We start from the raw sequence: 26021 nt of genomic DNA, 5'->3' as shown, positions 1-26021 counted from the left end.
TCTGACCTTACAATTCCCCAAAGTGAATTAATTGCTCTGTTTCATCTAAGTGGGGTCCGGGAACCAGACTACAAGAACATGATAGGTTTTCTTGGTTTTTCCAGCATCTACAAGCCAAAAATGTGAAACAAGTCAGTTTACCAACATTTTCTATAACATATTAATCCTCCAAATCCATTTATTTCTGTAAATTGAAGTAAAAGCAAATATTGTACATTCCCTTTAACTACATGTGTTGTTTACGGTGAACTTGTGTTGCAACTTCATTGGTTAATACCATTTGGTTTCTTTAAACATATTTTGTCTCATGAAAACAACAAAAAAGTGCTTCAATCAATTGTAAAGATTTGCGTTGCTTCATTATCCAGGCAATGAGCGCATAGCAGCTGTACACAATGTACATGTACTTGTATGCAGTCTGTGACCAGAAGTCTGTCAGTCCTTTCCTTTCCCGATGACATAAATTCTCCTTGCTACTGTTTCATATTAGCCTGGCCGATGACAGACTGTAATCCCAGTGAGGGGGAGGGGTGAGGAGAGGAAACGTTGAGAGGCAAGGAGGGAATCAGGCGTCAGTACTGGAGCCCTGGTGACCAGGTTTGCGTGTGATGGATGGATCTATCTCCAACTTCCAAGATGCCTGATGTGGTAACAGACGGACTGATGTTTGTCACAACAAACCCTGGTCTAGGTTGTTGAAAGGGCAATATCCAGGCCCGCGGCACATTTTGCAAATTTGAAATTATCACCTTGAGTGATGGAATTCCACATACATGGAGGAGATATTCATTGGCATAATGTACATGTACATGAAATGCTATGTAAGAAAATATTGCATGCTACAGGTAATGCAAAGAATCTTTGCTTAGCACTGAGCTTACATGTAAATTTAGAAGAAAAAGTGTACATGTATTATTGTCACAAGTACAAGTATCGGTACATACATGTATATTATTTGTTCACAGTATGCCATAGATTTCATAAGTCACATTGTGGCAAGAAATTTAAATTTAACTATAAATAGCTGTGCTTAAAGGGAATGTACAACATTTGCTTTTGCTGCAATTTTAAGAAATAAATGGATTTGGAGGATTAGTACAGTGTATGTCATAGCAAATATTGTCGAAATGACTTGTTTCACGTTTTGGGCTTGTAAATGCTGGAAAAACCATGAAAACCAATCGTGTTCTTGTAGTCTGGTTCCCTGACCCCACTTTAGATGAAACGGAGCAATCATGACTTTAGGAAACTGTAAGGTCAGAGAACTTCAGTCTAGCAGGCTTGTACCCCTTCACAGGTGTGTAATCAATTGCAAAGAAAACGCGGAATAACTAATTTTGAAAAATTAGCAGCAGTTTTTGAAAAAAGCCAGTTTTCTCCAACGCTGGTCGGCCGACCAGCGTTGGAAAATACCATTTTTCTTGAAAATGACAGCACACCAGGAGCCACAATTTTACAGGATGCTTTAGACTGTCATTCCCTAACAATCTAGTGAGGTATTTCGTGATTATTTGATCATTTCGTTTTGTGATGTTTGCAAATGTTGTATCTTCCCTTTAACTTACATATTCTGTGTGCATGCTGTAAACACAAACTGATAATAAGCCCAGAACTTAAGCGAAGAAAAATGCCCCATGATGTCAGTGACGTAACCTAAATGAAACTTCATTATTAGATACATGCATGACATTGACCATTGCAACTGGTTGTAAACTGTTCACTACGAAAACTTGTAAAATCAACACTCCTGCCTGTCACTGTCAACACCTTCAACATCTTGGTGTATACATGTAGCATCTCTATGGTGGCCAGTCTCCGAAGGACCACTGCTGAGCTTTGACAATTTCTCCTTTGTAAACCTAGACACGAATTGCCAATGAACCTTGCATAGCGTGGCTGCGAAGTGAGAGATCTTGGCAGCCTAACCTAAATAATTGGGGGGACTCTAGGGCTGGGTCAGTGATGAAGTGAACGCAGCTGCAATGCCAGGCTTCGTGTGACAGAATCTTGCTGATGACTGAGAAGAAACACAAAACAAACATGCATGTATCGGGGAGGCAAGGCAACTTTACACTGTAAGCCTGCTAACATGATCTTTGTTTGTGAAGATCCTCTCCCAAATAGGTCATTTTCTCATTTCCACTTCGGTTCAACTTCATTTCAACACTGGTCATAACAGCAGACTCTGCAGCCGATCATTTCACACCACGCAACATTTAAGATATGCCAAATTTCACGAAAGTCCGCGACTTACATGTACGCAACAAATTATGGCGTAAATTGCGCAATCATTTTAGGTGACGTACATGTAAGTTGTGGCGTACATGTAGCTTCTGAAAATTAACCATTTTACTGGCACATCATGATCGTTGTGGAGCCTGTCATTGCACAACTTACCAAGGTTGATACAAGACACTCATATCTGTGTGTTTTGAAGTAAAGGAATTGCTATTTTTAATCCTGACGGAATTTTTTAGAGATGCCGCATGATTCAAAAGAAAGCTGGGCAAAACTATTTTCAGGCGGAGGTGACTCAACGACTGGTTCATGACCGAACAAAATCATTGAACAAATCTAAAATCTAAACAAATCTAAAACCGAACAAAATCATACGTATACATGTACAAACAGCCTTCGAAAATGCTCTTAAAAAAAGGGCTATTATCCTACAAGTCCAAGATGTTTAGATTATTTAAAATGTTGCACAGCTAGTCCAAGTTTCGTGAAATCGACCTTAAGTTTATTGTCTTACAGCACAACATCTTTGTTGCATAAGTCCTACCGGTACCAATGGAGTATGTTACGCACTGTTTCGTGAAATCGACTGCAAGGAGGGTAACTTACAAACTACATGTACATACTTGTACACGTACACATAGTCCTCTCCTACTCCTAGCACACTATTAACCAGTTCGCGTCGGGTGACGTGTTAACACTATCTGGCTGACGGCTGACACAGGCAAGGCTGATGGGTTAAAACGTCAAGCGTGCCTCGACTCATTTCCAGATGACGTCTAAACATGCTAATCCCCCATTTGTTTTGTACATACACGCAAAGTCCAAGAAGTCTGTGGAGGCAGACTGTGTGTTGTACTTGAACTTGGCCGCTGTGCACAGCCTGTTCGAAATCCACGCAATATCGTGCGTGAGTCAAACACCGTTACCACTGGACCATGGCGTTCTAGTTGGCTGCTTGCCTTTTTCGAAAATCGAAAGTCTCTGCCAAAAAAAATCCCGGCGCGAACTGGTTAATGTACACTCAGGCAGGCCCCCATCAATGGCAAAAGCATAGAGTGCCAGTTATTGTACAACTACCCCCGATGGATTATCAGAAAAATAGTTTGCACAATGTTTGCACCATTGAAGGGGGCCTCCATGAGTACAGTGCTCAGAACGGTCGGTATTCTAAGTGGTTACTGATATTATTTGCAAGCATTGTGTAGGCCTACATGTTGGATCATGCATGGATGCATGGAATATGAATTTTCATGACAGTGTCTTCACCCTGAGTGAATAATTCATGACAAGCATCCACAAAAAGTGTGACAATTTTTGGGACGTTCCATCTTGGCCATCTGCTCTGCCAGGCACTGCCAACACGTAACAGAGCGGTTTCTACATGAAATATTAAACACGTTAAGTCTCTGTAATCAAAGCCAGATCAAATAACCAGCAGTTTTATGGGTCACTCCATCTAATAAGCTCCATTTTTAAAAGCTAGGTCAACATGTACTTGCACACTTGCAATTTATGTCTTTTTGAACTGGCTTCACCCCCCCCCCCCCCAACTGATTCCCCCTCAGGGAAGTAACCTCTAGAAATCTACTGAGTGAAGGGTTTGGCCAGGCATTGTGCTGGTCTGACTGATATGGTGAGGGAGAATAAAGCGGAGAAAAGCGGCAAGAAGCACGAGGGATGATTGATGGGTGTTCTCCTGCAGCTCTAAGACTGGATCGGGCAAACTCTAGGCTGACCCCCATCAACAGACGGACAAAGGTTACTCATTATGAGAGGGCTGGATACCAGAGCTGAATACCACAGGCTTGCAGTGTATTTCCATGAAGATTGGGCGATAGACTCTGCAGCACAATGAACATGTCAATTCCAATAAACGTAGAAGCAGACTCGTGACTCCTATGTTTTTGAGGAGTAGTCGCTGTAAGCAATTCAAGTTCCCCGAGTATGAAATGAAGGTACGGCAGTGCTGCACAAATCTAAGGAGTGAGGATGGGGTGACGCTTTTAAGGCCTAATAAAAAAAAAACATGTTGAGCATCCTGCCTTTTTGAAAAAAAAGGAAGGAGGGCGCCCTTTTTTCCCCTCCAAAATGGCTGCCTGGCTGCGTAATTTTTATTCCTAGGAGGGTTAGGGGCAATGTCATGAATAATTCATGTTTATCCATGAGAACGGACAATGACATCAACAGCATTGTTGTTAGTTACTCAACTAGTTACAATACATTAAAGCATTTTAAAAGAACGGTTGTCGTCGAGCTACCACACAGTAGCCTAGTGGATAGCGAGATGAGCTATGGATACAAAGATCCCTGGTTCGAATCCACGTCGTCGCTGCTCATTTTCATCAGCTATTTTTCTTCTCCAAATTTATCACTGAGATAATTTTAAATTAAGGGGAAAATAGAACGAGAACCTAAGTCCTGAAATGATTCAAAGGCATTGCCCCTAACCCTCCTAGGAATAAAAATTACGCTGCCCGACCCAGCTATTTTTCAAGATGGCCGCCAGCTTTTTTTAAATGGCCGCCACTTGGACTCAGGAAATGACATACATGTACATGTACCAGCTTTATATGGGCTACGGTAGATGCAACAGACAAATAGCCCAAAATGATGTCACTGTTTAAAATTTCTCTTTTTTTTTTTTTAACGGAGGCTACCTGTACCTCCAATAAGGAAGCGGGCAGGGACGCTAAACGTGTTTTTTTTATTTGGCCTAACTCAACCCCATAGTCTAGGATATATGGCTCTGTCTAGGATATTGCTTGCATTGTATCAGTGTAGAACAAAGGAGTGATCTCAACAGGTAGAGCCTGCTGCCATAAATCATCGGTCTGAACTCTGGACCAATTGTTTATCAATTTAACGGTGGCCTTTGACATGCCAGAGTGCAAAGGTCACACAAGGTCAGGGGTTCGTGTTAACAATTTATTTTAGGGCCAGGAAAAATTTACTTGACAATGAAGCCCGACAGCGCCAAGTGATTAACAACTGCAGGCCAAAGTTGTCAATTGTGACCCACGATAAAAATCTTGACTGCCCCTCCCTTGGCCAAATTTACACAACACACGGTACAGTTTACAAACATTTCGCATTTTCTGTTGCTGCCTTGTAACACACTCTGCCTCCAAGAAAAGATTGTGCTAACAGAACAATGTGCAATGTGTAAAGGAATTAAAATTTGATATGTACATGTATATCTACCGGTAAGCCTTCCTTCCAATGCTTTCCGTACGTTCAAGTACATGTACATGTACATCTGTAAAGGTTAGTGTTTACCAAATGAAAAGAAAATACGAACCAAAAACAGGCCGAGTGTAAATTACCTTTTTGAGGTCCCAATCATCAGATCTTTCCCAGAGAAAATTTTAATGCTCTCATTTTCTCTCAATATATTGTTGACTGGTCACAATCATCAGAACTTTCCCCCCAAAAATTGAAAGCTCTGAAAATACCGGTATTACTGACTGGTCACAATAATCACAGCTTTCCCAGAAAAACTTTGAATGCTCACATAACATTAACCCATAGTCACTGTACCCTTGGCCCCAAACCACGCTGCCATGTACTGTCCAAGCACTAGATTGTTTTAACATTGATTCATCAGAGAAATTTATAAACAAATGTATGCATACATACATGTGTACATGTACTTGTATGTAAAACAAAGTACAGCGCGTCCCAAAATACCCGCAACTTTTCTTTGCGAGGCTCCAGCATCAGTGCGGAAACACGAACTGCCATTATTTTTATACCATTTTAAAGCTTGGAATCTGAACTTTATCCCTGAGGAGTAAATTGGTTTGATATTTAAAAGAGTTTTACAATTATTCATGTTCAAATATACATGTAGGCATGTCGAAAACAAACTCAACCAATTTCAAGGAAATTCGGTGATGTGGTACATCAGATGCAAACTCGAGTCACACTTTGAGTGCCCTTTTTGAATACCGTAGTTTATGTACACATGTATGTATGTACTTGCACGTAAATTTCAAAAGTGAACTTGAAACGAAGAACAACATTATGAATTCATTTAAGGTGACGTCTACGTGGATCAAAAAGAACAGGAAACACAGAAACTAAAAGGCAACGAGATCGTCACATCATGAACATGATGAACCATTTCCACATTAGAAAAAAAAATGTGTCGAAATGGGATGAGTTTGTTTTTGACGTGCCTTTATTTGAACACAAATCATTTCAAAACCATTTTGTATTACCAGGGATTAAAGTTAAGGTTTCAAGCTTCAAAATGATAGAAAAAAATAGTGGCGGTACGTGTTTCCGAGGCGATGCTAAAGCCTCACAAAAAGTGTTGCAGGTATTTTAGGACGTGATTTAGTACAGTTGCTAATCGGTTATAATTTGCCCTTATTGAGAACAATAGCAGTCGCAGTTGCATTATCATGCTGGCCATCAAACGTTGTGCTTTTTTTTCAGAATAGAAACTTGTGGTCTTATAGCCTACATGTACATGTACATAAAAAAATGACAGCAGGCTTAAAATACAGTAAAAGCTGAAAATTTACAAATTTCAGCAGAGCATGCCTTTAACCTTCAATCAGCATGCGAGGCTGGAGCCTTTTCTTGGGAATGAAGTCATGCGAGCTTGCAAATCCCCACCCGCAAGATATCAATTTGGCAGCGACAGTTCTCAATATGGGTTTTGACTTTCAGCAAGGCTGTGCTGTCAGTGAAGAAAAACCAAAAAAAGCAAGTGCAGTTGAGAGTCCATCTTAGGCCAAAAAAAAAAAGTCTCCGGTTTCTGGTATGGAGCTTGCCCAAAAAGTGGTGCGGCGACGCGGCTTTTTTTTTTTTACCTGATTTTTTTTGCTTCAAATGTCGGCTGATGACTGCAAATAGTGCCCGACTAAACTTAGTGCAAATATATGCGAGTCCAGAGAGGCCTCATAAAGCTTATTCTCGACCATAACCCAATCTAAAAACACGTTAAAATTGTGCAGCAGCAGGATTCCAGTCAAACCAGTGAGTTTGGCGGTTTTGAGACATCATCTTTTATTGAAAAAAAAACTATTTCATTTTGCCAACGCGCATGGCTACGGCGACACGCGCGCATACCAGAAACCGGAGCCTTTTTTTTTTTGGCCTTAGGCCTACAGCTTTAATAGTATTTAAATTTTAAGCTTAAGATTTTACTGGGGATTTCCAAAACTGTATCCACAAAAACCTCAAAGCTGGTTTTGTTAAATTTTAACGGACAATAGACAGTACATGATATGCATACATGTACATTTAAAATTTATTTCATGTCTGATCAAGGTGCAATGTACATGTATGTCCCCCCCCCCCCCCCCCCCCCCCCCCCCCCACATTTAAGAAGCGATTGATCCCCTTGTGAGAAGGAAACTATACCCTGTGAGATCATCCATGGGTTTCTCCTCACAGCCTGGGCAGTAAATGCAAGGGGGCAGAACTAATCTGCCAGACAGATCCATTGTGCACTGCACAATACCTGGTGCTTCATATCTAACCCTGTCCCCTTGTTGGAGGTCTCATCCAGTATATTATGTCTGTGTGTCACCATGGTGTCACCTTGGACAGGTCTGAAGACCAGAAGCCACATCAACTAGCTCTATGGGATCACCAAATGGTACACAGCATGAACAGGGGGACTTTTCCAAGTTACGGATTCATCACTAGTAGGCCTATAGGTTTGGCTTCATAAATGTATGTATCTTGCACCAGAAACCTTTATGTTCAAACTGAAGCAGGAGCTTAAGATGAAGTCTTATAAAGTTTTGGAAACTCCCCAGCTCAGCAGATAGGGGCATACTGATACAACTGAAAATGTATCATGTACAGTATGTACTCCACTGTGTGAACAAAAAATAAATTCTGACAAGTGACAAGAGCACCCACTGTTCCACAGTGTCTCGTTTACACTTACATTTAACACAGTGAAACGTTTCACAGACATTGGGATTTTTCTGAGATAACCTTAATTAAAGGTAATTTATATACTATACAACATTTGCTTTTGCTGTATTTTTCAAAAATGGCTGAATTTGGGGGTAAGAATTTTAAAGCAAATATTGTGAAACTAACCTGTTTTAAGTTTTGTCCACATTTGTCAAGCATGTGAATTGTAAATGTACAACAAAGGTACCGTACACTGTTTTTTTTATGAATGGAAAGTTTTGGTCTCCAAAGTATGAATTGCAATCTTTTCTTTTCTTTGTGTTTTTTATTAATATTATTGAAAAAATCTACAATTTTTTTTTTTTAAAGTTATCAAAAAAGACACAAAAATCCAAAACCAAATTGCACTTAAACAAATATTAATTTGTACATGTGCCAATACAATTCAAGTACAAGAAAAATACTTTCCCTCATTCACTGGAAACTTTTAGTTTTACACAAGCCCGTACATAGTACATGTACTCAACCTACTTCAGAATCCTTATGACATAATTTTACTTTCCTTATTTGGCCAGGGAAACATAATGTCTGGACCAATAACCACAGCTGGCCAGGAGACAGATGACTGTGTTTATTTATGCTCAGTACAATAACACACTGCACTCTGGACATACATTGTAATGACACGCATATCTACACACACGCACATGGGAGGAGGGTGTCACCATCGTCTAACCATACTCCAGTCACGTCCAGGCAAAAAAAATCCGCCCCTGGCCCTTCTTTTACTTTTCTGTAGTGGGAAATTCCACAGGAATTCAGCTTCAGCCCGGGCCTCATAATGAAAATGGAGAAATAATAAACAGCCCTCCAAGGCTAAGGCGATACAGGTAACGGCACAGACACACAGAATTGTGATTTTACTCCTTCCCTCCCGAGATACTGGCCACAACTGGCATACAATGCTCCAGGCTCTGCAGTCTGTGTTTGTCTGTGCGATACGGTTTCTGCTACCCAAAAATGTGTGCTTGGCGGGAACAGAAAAAAATCTGCAGTAGAATTTCTAATCATTCCAAGAGTAACTTACATACATGTACAGTAAGGCAATTTTTTTTTTCTTTTTTTTTTAAATTAGGAATTTGTGTGTAGATTTTCAGAAGAGAAATGCTCAATGTGTTAAGTTTCCAGCAGGATTCCTTATCATCAGGCACACAACTGGGAATTCAGGGGGAAAAAACTAGGAAATTCCAATTTAGAATTGCATTCATGAGAAGTAAAAACGGATTCCAGGAAAAGTTGCATGCCTGTTAACATTTATGATGCTCTATGGGAACTAAGACTAAATATAGTGCTGTAACTGCTGTTAATGTACATGTATAAAACTGTACCCCATATTTTCTTTAAAACGAAATATCAATAAATGATGTACAGTACACCAATAACATATATATACCGGTGCATGTACACAATTCATGTTTGGATCCTCAAATGAACATGTAATGTGTCATACATGTACACTGTTACATTGTAATTTTAATTACTGATTCAAGCCTGAAAAATTTTTGGGGTCTTTTCCTTGACAGAGTAAAACCGAATTGTATGGCTGTCCAAGCAACTACAACACAAAAGTTGTGAATATTTCGATGAATTATGAGTAACAGACAGGTCTCTCAAAGGAAAAAAACATTTTTGGGTTTGAAGAATTTTGAAGAATTATTGGGGGAAGCAAACCTCCACCAACCTAAATCCTTGAAATAAAACAAACAATCACTCCCAGAGGGTGAAATGTACTTTCGAACACTGAGCATTTTCTGACAGTTTACCATAAGGCCAAGTAAAAAGAAAAACCAGTTGATCGTTTGGGTTTTTTCAAAAAGTGGAGGATCGATGGCCTTATTATTTTATATATTTTCCCAAGATGGACGCCAAGTATTTAAATTAAAAATGGCCGCCAATTTAATTAGTTATCTTAATACTAAGTAGTCAAAATATTCGTGTTAAACATATTCTATGTATTTCATTATTAAAGCGAAATACAAGAAAAAGTTAGCTTTTTGAGGTGAGAAAAAAAATAAACAAAAAATAAAAAAGGATGCAGCTTCAAAAAAGGAAGCGGGCAGGGACGATCAACTGGTTGTTTTTTTTTACTTGGCTTAATTGTGTGTGAGAGTTCAAATTTGAATGAGCTACGTGTACATGAATTTCAACTTGTCCAAGCAATTTCTGTGCATAAGTTTCCATGTTATTCCCACCCACCCCTTCAAAAATAAGTTACTGTTATACTCACATATTATATTTAGCTCAGCGGGATCACTGGTTTTACTTTCCGAGGTCACCGTATTGGTGGCCACGCAACGAAACTCCCCTAAGTCCAACACTCTGTCCACTCTTGTAATGGTCAAGTCCCCGTCAGTCACAGACCGGCGGTCATCATCTTGTATATCTTCGCCTTCTAGCGTCCATTTGAATTCAACGTTTGTGTCGTCGTCGACGCTGCACTGAAGGATTGTGTTCCTCCCTTCCAACGAATCCCTGCTCCGAGGCTGGTCCACAAACTCAAATGCATGTGCTGGTTTTGTTGTCACTGCAGAAAAATAAAAGGAATAGACAGTTAGGGATAAAATAGTACAAATATAATACTCACTGAAACCCATTACTCCTGGTACCAAAAACACACTGTTACTAAGGACGTTCTTGGTTGGTTTTAAACACACAGGAAAGTACGTTTTAAAACCAGCTAGGAGCCTGGGCGGGGATAATGGCCCAAGCCCTTAGCCAGTTTTAAACGTACCTGTTTTCATACTGGCCAAGCACATTTATTCTCATTCATAAAAAATTCACAAATTTCCAACGATTTTGTTCAACAATTTTATGTTTTGTGAAACACCCATCTGGCCATGGTAATGGTACTGGCATGTGCCTCGCACGCATGTACATGTAGTGCTAAAAATCTCCTTATATGGAAATTGGCGCGTGCGCGGCACATACATGTACTGCGTAGTGTGGCACAGAACGTAGAGGTATTTTACCGGCAGTTTAAAACCAACAATAGGAATTGGTAAACTGTCTCAGGTATTTATGAATAATTATGAATGTGTACAGCCTGAAAAACCGCTGCAGCCCTAACTCCCTAGGCCCTTTTTGCTAGGAGCCATCCTCAATTCTCCAAAATCCTCAAAAATTTCGCACTTATGTTCAAATGAAGGATACCCAGCGTCTCAATCCTTCAAAATCGTCAGACAGTCCTGCCTCAAAAAATGCATTCATCCCCATTCCTCCAAAATCCTCCTCATTTTCAAGGAAAATAAAGGGCCCCTTTTTTATAACTGTTGGTCCCCCACTTAAAAGTTTGGAATAAGTAATATAAGCTGAATTTGATAATGTTTGGTTTAAACGTTTGAACACATTTTATCAAACAGACTTCAAACCCATCACTCAAACCTTTTGAAATTGAATGAGTATTAACCACCTGGCCACAAATTCTGCACTCCTTGTGGCTTAATGGCCAGCATTTATTGTACATAGCCCCATAAAGAGGAAAAGAATGCAAGAGGAAATAAAAAAAAAACAGTTCTCCCAGCAAACAAGAGGGAAAAAATTGCAACTGTTCACTGGGATCCCTGTTAACACTTTCACCCCTACAAAATGATGTTGTTTACCCAACGGAACAACTGGTTCCCAAAGCATGCAGACAAAGCCCGAATGCCATTCTTTTTTTTCTCTCTTTTTTGGCAAGCACAGTCCAGCAGTAGTACAACCTTCCAGTTCTTTTGATCTGACGAGTGCCGTAAAACATTCAGGGTTTCTTTCTGCATGACTGCAGTGATCATGTAGTTAAGATTATCGACACCAATGCGCGGCAGAAGAGGCCCAACTGTCTCCTTTGTCATCGCCCAGCGCTTAATTGACGGCAAATTTCCACAAAGCGTGCCGCCGCCGCCGCTTTGTGAAACAGACTGCCAGATGCTCCGACTGATGAATAAAGCATTGTTTGTTGATACGCACAATTGTACAAATATTTGAACGCTTTCGCTTGTTGTTTTTACCACTTTCCCTCTTTCAAAGGACTTCCAAGGTTAAAGGGCCCATGCAAAGTAATTTTTTAAATGCTATCCTTGTGTCCCATTTAACCATATTTGCAATTTTCGTTTTGCCATTTTGAAGGGTATTTTGGCGCCTTTTTAGTTTTTATGCTATCGAAAAATTTCCACATTCATAAGCAAACCTGTGATGTAATTCCAAGCAGAAACCTCAATGTTACAGCTATTTCAACACAATAAGTTGCCAGGATTCTGGATACCGGTAGTTTGCTGTTGCAACATTTTCTTTTCTTAGGTGATTCGTTGTTGTGCAAGTACATGGCTAGTCTGAGTATCACCCGTTATCCACGGAGCAAGACTCCTGTATAACGTCTGATATGTCTAGACATAAGCAAGCCGTGCACCAGCCAATCGGAGTCGACTTTACTAAATCGTGACGTCATTTCATTCCTAAATCAGGACTAAATGGTTTGATTGGTCAATTCGAATGCAGTGTTTTGTAATGCAACAACAGCCGGGCGCATTATCGCGTAACATGATACAGAGCGCGTGACGCAGGTTTTTTTTGTAATCCATTGTCTATGACGCACAACGGGTGAATGACCAAAGACCCGATATAGAAAGCGCCCTCTGACTGGTCAAAATCTAGGAGGTCAAGAGACGGGGTCTTGCCTAAATAATCAGCAAATCTGCTCACATATCATAGACCCATGGCGAATATTACTATAGACTAGTACTCGGCAGCAAGCCAATAAGCAACCCTTTCTCACAAATTTTTTGAATGAGCAAATTTTGGATTCAGAATTTGAACAGAAAACCAAACTGAACAGTGGCCTCTTGAAATGACATAACACCAACAGCGCCCTCAGCAAAGTCATTTTTAAATGCTACAGAAGTGCATTTTTTAATAAAGTTTTAAAACCAAAAAGGGGAGTCAAATATCTTTCATACATTTCAGAGGAGAAGAAAGTTGGACAAGACGTGTTCCTCAGAAAAATTCACTTCCTGGACCTTTAATAAACCCATAACTTGAGTTCATGGAGAACGCACTTTTGTTCAAATGATTATACATGTACACATTGTAAAGTACCGGTAACTCACTGCAGCTCATTTTGAATCAAGTTTACAGATCAGATTGGCTATATCACACATTACATGAACAAGAACTGACATCAGCATCAAAGGAAAAAAAATGTATTCTCACCATCAAAAATCACATAAAAAGAAGGGTTTCATAAAACAAATGTGTAGGCCAACACTTGTCCTCTTCATACATGTACGTTCTGTAATAACTCCAAAAATACATGCACTTTAATAAAAAAGTTGATTTGAGTCTGTATTTCTCCTCTTAAAGGTTGATCCAGGCCAAACAAACAACATGAAAGACCCATAAAAAAGTCAAGAGTTGGCACTCTTAAAAGAATGTGCTAGAATATTTTGGGAGCAGGAGATGAAGTACAGACTCAAGCCAATTTTACCAGTGGACACTGTTCTCACAGATGAGGCCCATGGTCTGTCTTCTCAGACAGTAAAGCTAGTAACAGTGGGTGATACTAAGCAGTCTACATGATGTACATGTAGGTTCCATATCAGGGAGGGGTGCAATTGGGGGGGGGGAGGGGTGCGATTGGGAGAGAGGGGCACAATTGGGGGGGGGGGGGGGGGGGTGGGAAAGAAGAATCCACAAAATAATCGGCAGAGGGTTCTGAGGGTCACTGAGTGGCCCCAAGAGTAATAGGGCCCAAGAGCAACATCTATGGTACAGTATGTTTGTACATGGAGGTTAGAATTACCTCCATGGTTTGTATGATTCATTGCACCCCTTAAAAATGCCCATATCTTTTTGGTTATTGTTTTTATAAACCTTTATAAGTAAATGGACCTCAGGCCCGTCGCCGAGGGGGAGGGGGCCTGGCGACAGGGCTGAAAGACCTTTATGGTAAACTATCGCGAATTCCAGGGTTTAAAGGATTTTTAAAGATCCTGAAATTCAATGTACATTGTAGGAAACATCCTGACAAATGTCACCCCTGCATACGAACATGTATGGGAGGACTGTGGTTTTAGAATCACAAGGTTACACTTTGTAAATCTTACATTTTTACTGGAATTAAGAAACCTCACATTCAGGCATACCTACACTTTCTATGAACTCAGCAGTGAATCACTGACCAGACAAATGCGCACAGACCTCTATGTGTCCTTGTTAAAAAATGTTGTTTTTGTTAACCCACTCAATCCAACGCATGTACAATGTACACTATACAAGTACAGACACGCTTGTTTATGGTGTACATCGAGGATTTCTATTGTTCCTCATCCTTTTTCCTTGTAAATAAGTACTACATGTATTAACTTTTTTGCAACAGCTCTCATTGGTTTTGTACACGTTTTCTAACAGAGGAGTCCTCGATTTGTTCCTGTCCTCGATTCGATGATGTTACACGTGTGTGTGTCCTCGATTTACACATTTTTGTAAACAAACGCATGTCATACATATTATGTACACGTACTTGAAAGAAATAAGGACTGTTATCAAAGGCCAACACATTTTTTATTATTAAATGTGCATAGTTTGTATATACCGGTACTTGGTACTCGCTGTAATGTGTTGGTTACATGTACATGTACATGTACATGTGTACAATACATGTGTACATGACCTTTGACAGCTTAGGATAAAAATACTCTGCAATCTTCCAAAATCAAATGAATTTTCATTATTTTCTTTTGATACACATTTGTCATTGTACAATGTACCTCCATTTTAATAATTTATTTAATTTTAAAATGACCTGCTTTTGAACCAAGCAAACACCAGACAAGTGCCATTATTGACGTTTTTGTACATAAAAAAGGTACCACACCACAAATGTTGTTTGCATTCAGGCATCCTCCACACTGGCTTACAGATGTCTGCCACTAATATTTTTCTTACACTTACAGGAAGTAATTTGCAATAAAGAACACCAGAGTCAAAGGGTCATCTGGCTGGCACAATGCCTGGATTGTTCCATGTAAAACTGTAACCGCTGGAGCACAATGCAAATGTTGGTCCGTTGTGTGGTTATTTCAAAACAAAGCTCATTCTACTTTTTATCCCAGTGTCACATGAATTTGGACTCCTAGGAAATCTGGTCCATTTTGCCCCTTTATTGGTTGAATGGTTTGCACCCTCGCACATGGCCAGTCACTCTCCTAATTATCTTCACTTGCGCAATACTACCAATGAGGCCGTATTATTTTCATAGAGTCCTAAATTCACAGTACACCAGCACTGAGCTGCCTTCTGCGCCACATTGCACCACGCGCGCACCAATCTCCATAAGGAGATTTGTAGTACTACTTGCAAGAGGATACCATAAACATGTAGTTAGAGGGGTGTTTCACAAACATGATGTAAACTTGTTGAACAAAATCGTTGGAAAGTTATAATTTTTGACTTGTTATGACTTTTGTTTTGACCAAAGGTTACGAATGTACTGGGCGTGTAAGTACCGGTATGTATAAAACGGGCTAGAGGCCTGGTTGCTTCTTTAATATCAGCATCCAGGCCCCTAGCCAATTTTAAAAGTACTTGTTTAAAACTGGCCAAGCACATACCCTTAACTATAACTCCCTAGGTAGGCATTTTTGCTAGGATGCAACCTAATTCACTGCAAAATCCTCCAACTGTCTCCATATAAACATTACATACAGCCTCAGGAGAATCCTCAGGCAATCAACGTCAATATGGTGAGGCAGAGCCAGTGACATCCTGGAGCAGCGCGGAGGATTTCAAGTATAATCTACCGGTAGGCCTAAATTTATGCACGGCTGAGCATAAACAACACAAGGTCAAGCCCAAGACCTTGACACAGTGCATCCTCCAAAATGGTAGCCTCAATCCTGCAAAATCCTCCATTTTGCAAAGAGGACTTTGGAAGGTTTGGAAAGGTTAGGGTTAATAAGTCTCTCCACTGATGTTTTTAACAATTGACTGTATACGTATCATGTATAATATTTCACACAAAGTATAGAACAGTGTTCGTAACTTGTGCACATTTGCAACAATGACACATTACAACGTCAGCTTTAGTCCCTCACTGTGCTTTATTGATTACTCACTCCACAGTCATTGTCCAACAATGCACTAATAAGTGTGCACAGTCTGTGATAACAAAGGCAATAAAAGAACATACATGCTTTCAATATGCCTGCTCTATGATGTGGAGGACAGGACTTCATCAAGAATTAAATGGTTCTACCGGTATTAGGGAATTTACAGGGCAATGAAGTTTTCCTAATTTGGACTAAAAATGGGCACCATATGGCCCTTAACTGAAGATCGGTGGATAATAAGTGGTGTTTAACTTACATGTAAGGGGTAATGATACTTGGGGGGGCTAGAACTTTAGACTGTCATCACACATACCGGTACGTTCATGTACAATGAATGCATGTAAAATATTTCACAGTAAAAATGCCGGAGGGGCCATATTTTTCTTTTAGGAATGTCTCACTTTCCCACCCTTTCTCACCCTGTCAAAAATTAAATCTGTGTCACATTCTTACATGAACAAAGCAATGCAAGTCTTGTAGTTTTTAAAATTTGTTCCACATGAACGTGTAAAAAGTTGTTCCACATGAACGGGTAATGTTTTTTTTATCTACACCAGCCCAACTGCAGGATGCTACCAGTACGAAGTTGAACAATTTCCCGGGAACACAGAGAACAACTGCTGTGCTGGTTTATTCTGTATACAGAGAGATACTTGGATCCTGATTGATTTGTACCATACTCTGAAAAGAAAGGAACCACAGCACTCAGTCTGCACTCATAAACAAGAACATTTTCTGGTCACACAAGGTCCAAATTTCAATACACTTGACAAATGACATTTCATGACAGTTAAAACAAGCCATTAATTCTTTGCACTTGGCTGGGGTTATGTCTCCTACGTGCATTACAAAAGTACATACCTTCGTTCTACGTAAGTCATGCTGAACTATCGGTACAATGTCCATGTGAACACATGTACTACCATACACACTGTACATGTACATACAGATATTGCATTGAAATCACAAGTTTTCATAATGCTCTGAAAGATGTTTTGGCTCATTTGGTTACACAGTCTTGAGGCCTTTTCACACTATCAACTTGCCAACGCAACACGGGTCCGCCATGAGCAGAAGAGGGTACCATCAAACACTGGTCGACACGATACATGTACAATGTACATGTCCCACTCACCGTTCACACTATGTGGACGTGGGTCAGCTGTCAACTTCCACTTTTTTACCAGGGAAGAGGAGCCTCTTAACCCTGGTCAAGAGAGTTTACCCGTATAGAGCGCCAGACCTGTGTAGAAGCCGTCTTTGATTTTGCTAGTGTGAAACGGATTCCTGAAATCTCTGTGTTGGGCCCATAACCATCATGGCGATTTTGGAGAGTGTGAACGGTTCTTTGGATGGTACTCATTTGCACGGCATGCATGTACTAAAATACATACATGTACATGTACGGGTACATGTACCAATGTGACAAGCCAAGGGAGAATTTGTGATTTGAAGCTAAATACCAGTATTGTATTAATTACGGTACATTTAAACTTACATGTTGCCCTGATACAAGTGTACAATGTTACTGTAAAGCCCTAGTCATGACTTCTTTTCTATCGTGATGGTGCCATGATTATTTGTTGTTGATCCAGCAATCATCACCGGCTTTGCAACCAGACAAATCTGGAGCTCTTCCTAATTGTCAGGCTTTAATACTAGCATGAGAAATGAAAATAACTGTTTTGCCGCCGCCGGAAAAAAAAAAGAAGAAAAAAAACAGCCATGGTCTTTTAACAGTGTAAAGTCTGGAAGACAAACACGAATCTCTGCAGCGTTCGCACAGAAAGCACGGAGGGCCCTCCAGTCCGCATTGTCCAGACAGGACCAATGGGGGGCACTGACACACTAAGTAAGCAGGCTGAGAACAAAAGCCATTCATCCACTCAATAAAGTCGCAATGAGTCACGACATAATGGCCTGCCTTGCTAATGTATGGGTCTGGTATCTCGGTCTGGGTCCTTGCTCTATGGTCTGAGGTATGGGAGCCTATGCACAAACAAATAGACAGGGGTCACCACTGTTTGCTTTTTAAATTCCACTGATTGTGGTTTATATGAGCCTCGAAATGTAGGTCACTCAGAATTTTTTTTTAACAAAGTTGTACTGACGGTCAGGCACATGTACATGTTGTAGCTCCATGATGAGCCACTGTTGGCACAGTCATGACAGTTGCCACAGTTGGAGTGTTCAGAAGCATTGTAGACAAATGAGGAAATTATCAAAGTTGGCAGTAAGAACCAAGTTAATTAAAATCATCAAGTAATTCTTGCTACATTCCCAGTGACTATCATTACAAAAGCCATATAAGTTAAAGCCCGAGTCCATCATTTGCAGCTATCCAAAAAAGTAACCGGCGAAATTATTGTTGAAAAACATACTGGTTGAAAGATAGTAAGGGGACTAAACTCCCTGTGAAATTATCCTTTCTGGCAAGCTCTCATTTTGAAGAAATCAACGAAAGAAGGCATTTCCAACGTTGCTTCTTAAGAAGCACCGTAGGAAATTTTAAATTAGTTGTTCGTTTTGTTATTCGGCGCAGCGCGCACAAGCATTGGAACGACGCACAGGCGCGCGCGGTTGCTATAATTCGTTGGATCAGTGCGCAACCTCGCGTAAAGCTGCAATTCAAAACAATTCGAAACATGATTTAGCAACTTTTGATTTTAAATTGAGATCCTAGAATGCTGTTTTTCTCGGAATATGAAGCTGAAGCTGAGCTGAAACTTCATCAAGTAAGTTGTTCAGTATCCTTCATTAGATTTTGAACACTTTTGTTGCTTCAAACGAACAAAATGCACTAATTACAAATGATGGACTATAGCTTTAAGCTTGGGTAATTGTGTAGTTTAGGACACCCCTGATGTTTTACAAGTTCCGTTCATAAATCGAAACCCTGCCCTTTCCTCAAAATTAAGCTAGCTGATATATTCAACATGGTTTTCTCTTAATCAAACCAAACACAGCTTGAGTAACTCCAGCTCCAATGCTCATCAGGAATTTGACATTCTAAATGTTGAATTCCTGATGAGCATTGGAGCTGGAGTTACTCAAGCTATAGCCCCATAAATGTGGCCAATTTACTGGACTACCTCCGTAAATAAAGGCCACACTTGGAACATGTACCCAAACATGTAGAACTTTGTCAAATTTTGATCTTCATATTTAGGCTTTGTTTGTAGTTTATTTTTGCTTTAGAAGCATACTCACCCTTTTTATTGGATAGGAAAAAAGTGCTGCATTTGTCAGACGTCTATTTTTCGTGTAATTTCCAGATTCGTTGCACACGTTTGCGTATCAAAATTTCAACATGAAGTTACACGAAAAATACTAGACATCTGAAAAATGCAGCACTTTTTTTTCTAGATCCTAGAGTAGAGGGTGAGTATGCTTCTAAAGCAAAAATAAACTACAAACAAAGCCTAAATGTGAAAACCAAAATTTGGCAAAGTTCTACATGTTCGGGTACATGTTCCAAGTAAGTGTGGCCTATATTTACGGAGGTAATCCAGTAAATTGGCCACATTTATGGGGCTACTCAAGCTATAATATTGAATTAGGTGATTCCAAACACATAGCGACTTTTCCCGCTTGTTGTATCATGTGTCTTCTCATGCTCTTATATGGGCGATCGTGAAGTGAAGTGAAGGGCCCGGTTCCTATATAAGGGAACAAAATCCACTTTATTAAATTATTGGACCTACCAAACTAGTTGGCGACATTCTCAATTAAACAGGTATGTTCATAGATAGAGGGCAGGGTTTTGATTTTTTTGAGGGAAATTTGGGGGTAAAATGACGATGACAGCGCGGCGACAACACACGACCCGAAAATAAAGATGGCGATCACCGTGCGATGTACTGTGAGCATGCACGGCGCATTGAATCGCAAGGCATAAACCGCGCAGGAAACTCGTGATTTCTACCCCAAGAATCTGTTCAAAATTGCAAATCGGGTGTCATTAGAATTGAGAATAGTCTGCTTTTGGTAACCCTTTCTTTAGGACACTTCTATTTTTTACAAGTTCTGTTCAAAACTGACTTTTGCAGATGACTGTCCATGACCAAAGTGACTTTTGCAGGCTAAAGCAGTCTTTTTTCTTCATATAAACTCATGTTAGTTGTAATTTTGAAAGCACTTTCAAAGAAAATGTGACTTTCCTACCTTTTTTGCAGTCAGATGTGCATACTTCTCACAACATGGGTGAAAGCCCTACATAATGTTAGCCAGATGCTGATTGGCTGCTAAAAAAATAAGATGCTTATTTTTTTATCAGCCAATCAGCATCGAGCTTTCATTGAATCGAGCTTTCACGTTTGCCATCTTGGATTTTGAGTCTGTTTTCTGGTTGTCATCATCTTTTACCCCTTATCAATTTCCCTCAATCATAAATCAAAGCCCAGCCCTCTTTCCACAAAATTAAACCTGCTGATATTTAAGAATTAAATTGTCATTGCCAATTCAATTGTTCAGATGTGTCAAGAAATATGTCAGAATGTCAATTTTGAGTGTCATTTAGTCAACTGTAACTTGTAAGGTGATTTTTTGAGCAATACATTTTTTTTTTTACTCTAATTAGTAATTTGATCAAAACAAAACAGGGGCCCTACACTTCACGATAGCCCTTATAATGGAATGGGGTCCAAAACCATGGACCAAATACACATAGCATGATGTGTCCGTGCCTAAACAACCACCAGCTTGAGTCTTTTCAGTGCATCTCAATCACCCATGCGTATAGCCCCATAAATGTGGCCTATTTACTGGACTGCCTCCGTAAACATAGGCCACACATCCACATGTACAAAAACGTGTCGCACTTTGCCAAATTTTGATTTTCACATTTAGGCTTAGTTTGTACATGGAGGTAGGAAACCTCCATGATTTGTAGGATTTTTTTGCTTTAGAAGCATGCTCACCGTCTTTATAGGCTAGTCACTAGTCAGAAAGTGCCGTCTAATTTTTGTGAAATTTCATGTTGAAATTTTGATACGCAAACGTGTAAAAATGAATCTGGAAATTTCACGAAAAATATACATCTGAAAAAGGCAGCACTTTCTGATTAGCCTATAACATTGTATAAAGAGGGTGAGTATGCTTCTAAAGCAAAAAAAACCTACAAACTAAGCCTAAATGCGAAAATCAAAATTTGGCAAAGTGCGACACGTTTTTGTACATGTGGATGTGTGGCCTATGTTTACGGAGGCAGTCCAGTAAATAGGCCACATTTATGGGGCTACCATGCGTAATGAATGGCAGGATTGGGACAACTCACCTGCAACTGACAGCAACGTGGCGGCGACTACAACGGGCCACAAAATCACACATCTCAGCCCAATCACAGTCCTAAAATGCCCCATATCTTGACGTTACAGGGTAGCTGCTTTCAGTACAATTCCAAGTTACCAGCAATCAAGAGGATTCAGCTTTAAGAAAAGATGGACAAAAACTTTAAAAAGGTGAACACGGACAGAGTAAGCGGTTTTCAGACGGTATCCATCTTCGCCCACATGCACACAGCTGACATGACTGACTCGACTACTGACAACCGTGCAGATCGTACATGTATGAACGAACCAATGTAAGATGCATATTATGCATTGTGCAATGCCTTTGTGTGTGTATGTGTAGCGCTACTTCTCACCTGATCGGCACATGAACTATTGAGGGCGGTATTTCAGCCACTCGTTTGCTTGGGTTTTTTGGGGGGGGGATCAGTAAACTGGTCCCGAGGGGTGGATCCTCAATTCCTAAGTAGAGGGGCAATATTTTTATTTTGTATAATAGCTTCAAAAACTTAGCTCTTCTTTTGTTTTCATTCCTGATTCTCGAGTAGAGAGGGCTGTTTGCTGATAGTTTCGTTGGTAGGCCCCCAAAAAGTTAATGACACCTACTTTTATGTTCTTTTTGATGTTTAATAACCGGTTTAGTTTTATTATGTTCCCATCGAAACAAAATGCACCAATGGGTCGCTGCACGTAAATGGTACAAACCAAGGTTTACCATAGAAACAAATAAACCCACTTTTCCATACAATTTTGACATGCAAGAGGAACCGTTTGGAAATACAGGTTTTAAGATTTGAGCATGTCATGTGGGTAACATTGGGTAAAACGTGGGGAAAATATCCAAAAATTCCCTATATCTCCGTTACTCGGAAATTTGCACCTTTTGCTCCTTGTCTAATGACTTTATAGCTTATTCATTTCAAGGAAATCACCCATTATCATCATCTAGATAATCGGGCACATCATCACAGGCGCGGATCCAGAGGTGTTTTTTTTTTTGGGGGGGATCACATACATTTAAAATAATGTCAACCCCCCGCTCTGACACCCCACAAATAATGATAATAATATCCGCCTGTGCACAGAATTTGTCAGAGCCAGCTGGGTTACTGGGGTCTTTCTACACTATTCTGTTATATAGTGTTGATGATCGTCGGATTTGAACAGCGCCCATGGAAAGCCCCCCCCCCCGGGCGTTGCAGTCTTCCAAGGGCGGATCCGGGGGAGGCAACGGGGGCCATGCCCCCCCCCCCCCCAAAAAAAAAAAAACACGAACCCATTTTTCTTTTAAGTGACGTCGCAATAAAAGCAGGCACTGCGTACACCACCATCTTTTCCTCCAAAAAAATGGTTAAAGTGGTGAAAAATGGTTAAAGTGGTGAAAAATGGTTAAAGTGGTCAGATCGCATCACAGAGTATCTAGAATCCAAAAATTGCTTGGGGCCCTTATAAGCAGGCCCCGAACCCCTCGCCGTAATATTTGGGACCCACTTTTGGGGGACCAAATGTTTTTTTTTTGGCCCCCCCCAAAAAAAATGTGTTCTGGATCCACCCTTCCAGTCCTCCAAAATGAAAAGTAGATGCCCATCAGTGCAGTTCAGTAGTCTTGTCCAAGGTTTCTGGCTACACCAGTGACATCGACCACTCTCCTCTTCTTGCCTACACAACAAGCCCGCGGGAACGGGGGGGGGGGGTGCTGTTGGTGCTGCAGCACCCCCAACTTTTTGGATTGGGGTGCTGGAATATGCTTCAGCACCCCCTATTCCTTGGCAAAAATGTGTTCCAGCCAGCATTGTTCTACGACGATGAAATTGCGCCGCTACGCTATACATTATGCTTGCTCCACCAATATCTCCTTCGTTTTGTTCGTTTCTAGTTTTGCCGCGGCTAAGCGCGGCGCCTTGAACGTCTTGCACAAACACTGTAAAATATCAAGAGGAGGTATTTTCTAAATCTTCAGGCAGTGCATGTAGAATCGATATTTCTCTCAAGGTATTTAAAATTATGACATGTCTATGATATTTCCGCCATGATGGAAGCTTTGACCCGAAAGCAATAACCTCGGCCATGACAATGGTGGCAAAGTTGGTTATGCTTGCCACGATTTTTTTCATTCGATCTTTCAATAGGGGCAAAGTTCATACCTTTCCCCTGAAGGTTTTTCTTTTCATTTAAAAGTTTTATTGACGTTCCTAGCATTCTGTACTTCAACATTAACAAATAGCGAGGTTCACACACATCCCCAAACCTAATAGGAGTGGGACGGGCTTTCATTGAAACTACATGTAGTCATGCTTTACGCCAATTCCAGTGTAGTTTTGTTTTTAATAAAAACGCTATTCATGTTTTACCCTCTGCATGCAACGTTTTCCTCATAAAAACTCAGTAGACCGATGAATCCTTGCCTAGCCAAAAACTTGCCATCTACCGATCATAAACATAAAGATGCATTTAACTTGGTCTTTTAGTCTTTTATATTTGCCATTCCCTGTAACAAACAAATAACACTGCAAATATATCGAGAGCTACATCGTTTGGTGAGTTAGAACTCAAGTGAATACTTTTATGAACAGAAATTCATCCGCTTCCAGTGGAACCATTTGTTATAACTTGAACCAAAAAACATCCTTTCGGGTTTTATAAGTTTCAGTATACTTCAGTAAATTTCATCACAGTGCATCCAGAATCCACAATTTTCCGGGGCCTTAAAGCGGGCCCCTGGCCCTGTGGCCCCACGCCGTAAGGGCTCAGAAAATATAACAAAACGTACACGAAGGTATTTACTAAGTGTAAGAAAGCAGCCTTGCAACAACATGCGATGTCATGCATAATGATACAATTCTTTGTCCTGAATTAAATGGAACCAAATATGGAGATACAAATACAGGGTTCTCCACTTTTCAGTACAGTTAAACGTTTTAAGAGCAACAGTATATTCTAAACAAAATAAAGAAATAATTATCTTTGTAATCTCAAAAAACTTTTGCTAAAAATGTCAAAGGAAAATGGCCAGGAAGCGCCTCAGATTGCACCACAGAGCATCAATATTCTAAATTAAGCCACGCCGTAAGGGCTTTGCGCTCCGCTTTTGCATTAATTCTGTCCGTCCTTTAGAAATTCCAGCATCCCCTGGCAAAAGTTTGCTCCAGCGGCAGTGCTACACAAGTCATGTGAGGGAAAAAGGAATTGCGGGGAAAAAGAGATCTGTCAATGTGTGGCATGCATTCACGTACGACTGGCCCAGTTTCGTAGAGTGAAAAGGTGTTTTTTTTCTTCTCTGGATATAATTTGATTAGTATCCGTTCCCTGCTGCTTGGACACGAGGCTTTGGATCTCACCGTACCACACATCAACTTCATAATTTGATGCAGATGGATGGTGTGCCTCGTCCTCCACGATGAGAACCGTTGGAGCAGTACAAAGGAGGCTACATCAACTGATGAAGTTGATGACTTGTCTGTGATCCACAGCCTCATGTCAAAGCAGGAGAAAACGGATACTCGTGTCATCCTTTACCTGATCGATACGCGGTTGAGGCTGGAATGCCGATGTTCATACACCAGACACAAACATTGTTTTCATCCACAGTTTACATTATCTACAGCAACTAATCAAAATATATTCAGAGAAAAAACACCTTTTCACTCTACGAAACTGGGCCACTCAATCGTGAATTCAGGCCACACAATGACCGATCTCTTCTTTCCACAATTCCTTCTGTCCCCACATGACTTGTGTAGGCGAGAAGAGGAGGGTGGTCGATGTCACTGGTGTAGCCCGAACCCTTGGACAGAACTACTGTCCTGCACTGATGATCATCTACCTTTCACGGGGAGGACTGAAAGTCGTCCCATACCGCAGAAATTCCCCAAATATCAGGATGCTTTTAGGCATCAGGGAGTTTGTGGAGTGGAAGCTGAGGCAGGAGATTTATGAGTTGTTGGAGGAATTCACCTGCTTGCTACAGTCATGCTCGCCTCACTCATGATGACGAGATGAGGCGAGGACAGTGATGCTCAAGAAGATGGTTCGGGATGAGGAGAACCTGAACAGTAATTCTGTCTACCCTGCAAAGACTCTCTCATCCCTAATAATCAACCGAGTAAGCTACAGGGTGTGTCAATTCAAGCGGTCCCACGTCCAAATTTACGAACTAGCTCCCAAAACCAGAGGATGGACATGGCTGGGTGAAGACCGATGGCACTCTCGAGCCACTTTGGTCACTCGGTCCAAAACTTCCTCCTTCACTGCTCTCGTACAGTTACTTTTGAAGCAGATTTTGTGGTAGCTGTGAATCAACCTTGCCATTGCACGCTGGAAATACCAACACCAAGCACACGATATAAACCCATTACATGCTAATTGCGGTATCGAATCAGGATACAGGAAGAAAGTTTCCCATTCAGGGCTTACTATTGGAAACGATGTTGAAAATAAGGTAAGCCCTGGGGACGAGGTTGTGCTTGCGTCAGTT

The 26021-nt window shown here is 40.6% G+C and overlaps 1 protein-coding gene across 1 annotated transcript in view; it reads right to left on the bottom strand.

Annotated features, from left to right (window-relative positions):
- LOC119720799 (inactive tyrosine-protein kinase 7-like) overlaps window positions 1–21860 on the bottom strand; it is a 57891-nt gene extending 36031 nt beyond the window's left edge. Inside the window, exons 1-2 of the mRNA XM_038190649.1 lie at window positions 21535–21860; window positions 10406–10702 (exon numbers count right to left, since the gene is read on the bottom strand). Coding sequence (XP_038046577.1) covers window positions 10406–10702; window positions 21535–21619 — 382 coding nt within the window. The 5' untranslated portion in view covers window positions 21620–21860. The remainder of the gene's footprint in view (window positions 1–10405; window positions 10703–21534) is intronic.
- Between the last annotated feature and the right edge of the window lie 4161 nt (window positions 21861–26021).

This window comes from Patiria miniata, unplaced genomic scaffold, assembly GCF_015706575.1.
Source record: "Patiria miniata isolate m_02_andy unplaced genomic scaffold, ASM1570657v1 HiC_scaffold_13, whole genome shotgun sequence".
Classification (NCBI taxonomy): domain Eukaryota; kingdom Metazoa; phylum Echinodermata; class Asteroidea; order Valvatida; family Asterinidae; genus Patiria; species Patiria miniata.
This window is presented reverse-complemented; position numbering and strand designations above follow the sequence as displayed.